This window comes from Apteryx mantelli, chromosome 1, assembly GCF_036417845.1.
Source record: "Apteryx mantelli isolate bAptMan1 chromosome 1, bAptMan1.hap1, whole genome shotgun sequence".
Classification (NCBI taxonomy): Eukaryota; Metazoa; Chordata; class Aves; order Apterygiformes; family Apterygidae; genus Apteryx; species Apteryx mantelli.
The window spans coordinates 1,381,821-1,385,174 of NC_089978.1; the positions used below are offsets into that span (position 1 = coordinate 1,381,821).

Sequence of the window (3,354 nt, forward strand, 5' to 3'; positions counted from 1 at the left end):
ATCAAAACAAATGCACTTTGCTTTCAGACCTTCTCTGTCAGACCTATGGCTTTTTGGTTTCCATTGTATTACAAGGGTTTTGTATCTGTGTCCTACTGGTAAAAGAGTCATGGGAATAAAGAGAGAAAGGGTTGTGAGGAATTCTGATTTCATGTGGGATACCCAGGAAGTTTAAAAAAAAAACTTGAAAGAGAAAGATCTTGAAATTGATCCATAACTCTTTAGGAAATCCACACATATCTGAAATGAAGGATATGAAGGTTATCACTTACATTTACCACTTGTTTATTTTCTGCTAGAGCGACTGACATTTTCTTGAATGTAATTAACTGAAATTATTTCACTTTTGTTGCCAATAACTCTGCGTCTGAAGTTTGTCCCAAGTGTCTGCTATAAAGAGGCTGAGGTGTCTTGACTGAGCACCTAGCAGGCCAGAGCAAGACCAGAGAAGTGGAAAACTCCTTTTTCTGAAGTGAATTTTTACACCTGTAATATCACTTGCTGTAATTATTTAAATCAAAGATTGTTGCTGCAGCCAAAGTTTCTGACAAAAACCTTTATTATATTAAGATATTTTTTGAAAGCGAATGTGCCACAGGCACAAACAGAGAGAATTAACTAAATCATTAGGTAGAGCACAACCTAAAAAGAAAAAACAACTGCAGCATTCACTCAGCTTTTCCATTGCTATGGGAGAGATGGGAACTAAGAAGTGCAATGGGGAGAGTCTAGATATTTTTATTAGTTTGCTGAGCCACTCTTCCCTCCCACAATGCTGCCTGCCTGGTCAGGGTTGGATTTGGGTTGTCCTACTAGATCCACTCCAAGTTCAGTGGGGGCAAACACCTTTAGAAGGAGTTTACAATTGTTCAGTTGTTATTTATTTTTTGCCTTGTGGTGGCACCTAGGAGTCCCCTGGCCGTGTGCTGGGTGCTGTACAAACAGATGATGGTCCCTGCTCCAGAGACTCTGAGTGAAAAACACGATGAGATGGTGTGAGGGTACAGGAGACAACATCCGAGCACAGGTCACTGAGCAGCTCTGATTTTGTATACGTGAATTAAATTCAGGATCCTCCTCTGTATCTGTTTGGTCCTCACCCCATAGATGATGGGGTTGAGCACAGCGGGCACCAGGATGTAGACGTTCCCCATGGAGACACGGACCAGCGGAGCCAGGCCCCTCCCAAACCTGTGCACCACAGACAGCCCGATCAGTGGCACATAGAAGGCCAGGACCACGCAGACGTGGGCAACACAGGTGCTGAATGCCTTGAGCCTCTCCTTCCATGATGCCAGCTGCAAGACAGCCCTGAGGATCAGGACGTAGGAGATGCAGATGAGGAGGACGTCCAGCCCCATGACCAGCAGGATGGCGGTGAGACCATACACCACGCTGGGGGTGGTGTTGGCGCAGGCCAGGTTCATCACATCCTGGTGCAGGCAGAAGGAGTGCGACAGAACCCGGGAGCTGCAGAAAGGAAGGGGCAGGAGGAGCAAAGGTAAGGGCAGGAAGAAGAGGACTCCCCTGACCATGGCTGCCAGGCCTATTTTCATTGTCAAGGTGTTGGTGAGGATGGCGGCGTGTCTCAGTGGGTGGCAGATGGCCACGTACCTGTCCACGGCCATGGCCAAGAGGACGGTGGACTCGATGGCCGAGAGGGTGTGGATGAGGAACATCTGGAGGAGGCAGGCACCAAAGCTGATCTCCCTGGTGTTGAACCAGTAGAAGGAGAGGACACGTGGCACTGTGGACGTGGACAAGGCCAGGTCGATAGCAGCCAGCATGCAGAGGAAGAAGTACATGGGAGCGTGCAGGCTCGGCTCTGTCTTCACAATGAACAGCACTGCGCAGTTGCCTGCAACGGCCAAGATGTACATGGAGCACAGAGGGATCGCCATCCAGAAGTGGGCAGCCTCCAGCCCAGGGATGCTGGCCAGGATGAAGGAGGAAGAGCTGAGATCAGAGCTGTTGGGGAAGGGCATGGCACACGGGGCGATGCGCAGTCACGCTAGTCCATCCCACTTCCTCCACTGCAAGGGCAAGGGAAAAAACACCATTATAAATCCTTTCCCATGACTGTGAATCCCAAGGGGCTTTGCTTGTCAGATGCAATGGTATTTTACAATTGCCACAGCTAAACAGATGCAAGGTTTATAGAGAGAGCTCCTCTCTTACTTCTTTAGCCCATTGTGGCTATATACAACAACATATACACCCACAAAATTGTGACCTTTGAATCTGATCAGGAAGTGCATGAATCATTTTAAACAGAAAATATTATAATATCAACATTTAAAATGATAAATCCAAGAACTTCAGTTTTGCATGATTTTTTCCTGATCTGCTGCATTGTCCTGTCAGAAATGTACTTTGTGAAACTGCCTGTATTGCCTGCCTGGTTCACTGCTCACAAGTATTGCACGCACGCACACACAGACCCGCATATTTGTTTGTCTGAGACATGCATATTTATCTGTTTGCATGCACAGAATGTTTTTTCATCTCTTCTTCCTGAAAACATACATTGAAATGTATGAAACAATGATGCAAAATGTTTTTATGGCAAGCTCTGAACTTTGCTAATACAAACCATTTTAAAGGCAATATTTGGTTGCAAAGAATTTCTCTTTCTACTGCCCGTCTGTGGTGAAGCCCTTTCTCTAAAACATTGGTTGCATATTTTTTTCCTGATGTTGGAGTTTTTCCATCTTGAATCTGTAACAAATAAGACTCACATTCTTATAGCAACAACTTTTAGCCTTCTATACACAGTTTAAAGACAGTGCAAATAGACTGTTAATATCAAGTTGCCTAAAAGTCATTTTACTGATGAATTTTTCAGCAAACCACTTACATTAAGATGCAAGTTGAACAAACAAAGAGCTTCAGTTATTGTCAGCAAGTATCTGACCCAACTTACCTGCCAGCCACTGACGTGTAATTATAGTATGAATCTCTAGAAAAAAAGATCTGTTATCCTATTCATTTCTTATGAGAGAATGTGACTGGGAGACACACACAAGCAAGGTGAATTATCCCTAGATGTTTCAGTTCATCTTTAATTCTTTGGTGTTGATAAATACACCAATGTTTTCAGAGTTGAATAATGATTTTGGATTGCTAGTGCAATGAAGACCAGGTCCTGTAAGGAGCTTGCTCTCTGAAGAAATAAAAAAATGGGTTGTTGTCTTTAAAAACACCAGCATATACAGATTATTTTCCTAGGCTGTTCCTTCCACCAGAAAGCCCCATAAATCACATTTAGCAAGATGTGACCACCTGCAGACAATAAAACTGTCCTAGACAGAGAACCACTAGCAGCAGACACCAAAGCTGATCACAGTGTAAACT

The 3,354-nt window shown here is 44.4% G+C and overlaps 1 protein-coding gene across 1 annotated transcript; it reads right to left on the bottom strand.

Annotated features, from left to right (window-relative positions):
• Positions 1-1,028: 1,028 nt before the first annotated feature.
• Positions 1,029-1,985, bottom strand: LOC106495428 (olfactory receptor 51E2-like). Its single transcript, XM_013955893.2, has one exon. It carries the CDS (start codon positions 1,983-1,985, stop codon positions 1,029-1,031), a length of 957 nt encoding a protein of 318 aa, XP_013811347.1.
• Positions 1,986-3,354: the final 1,369 nt, after the last annotated feature.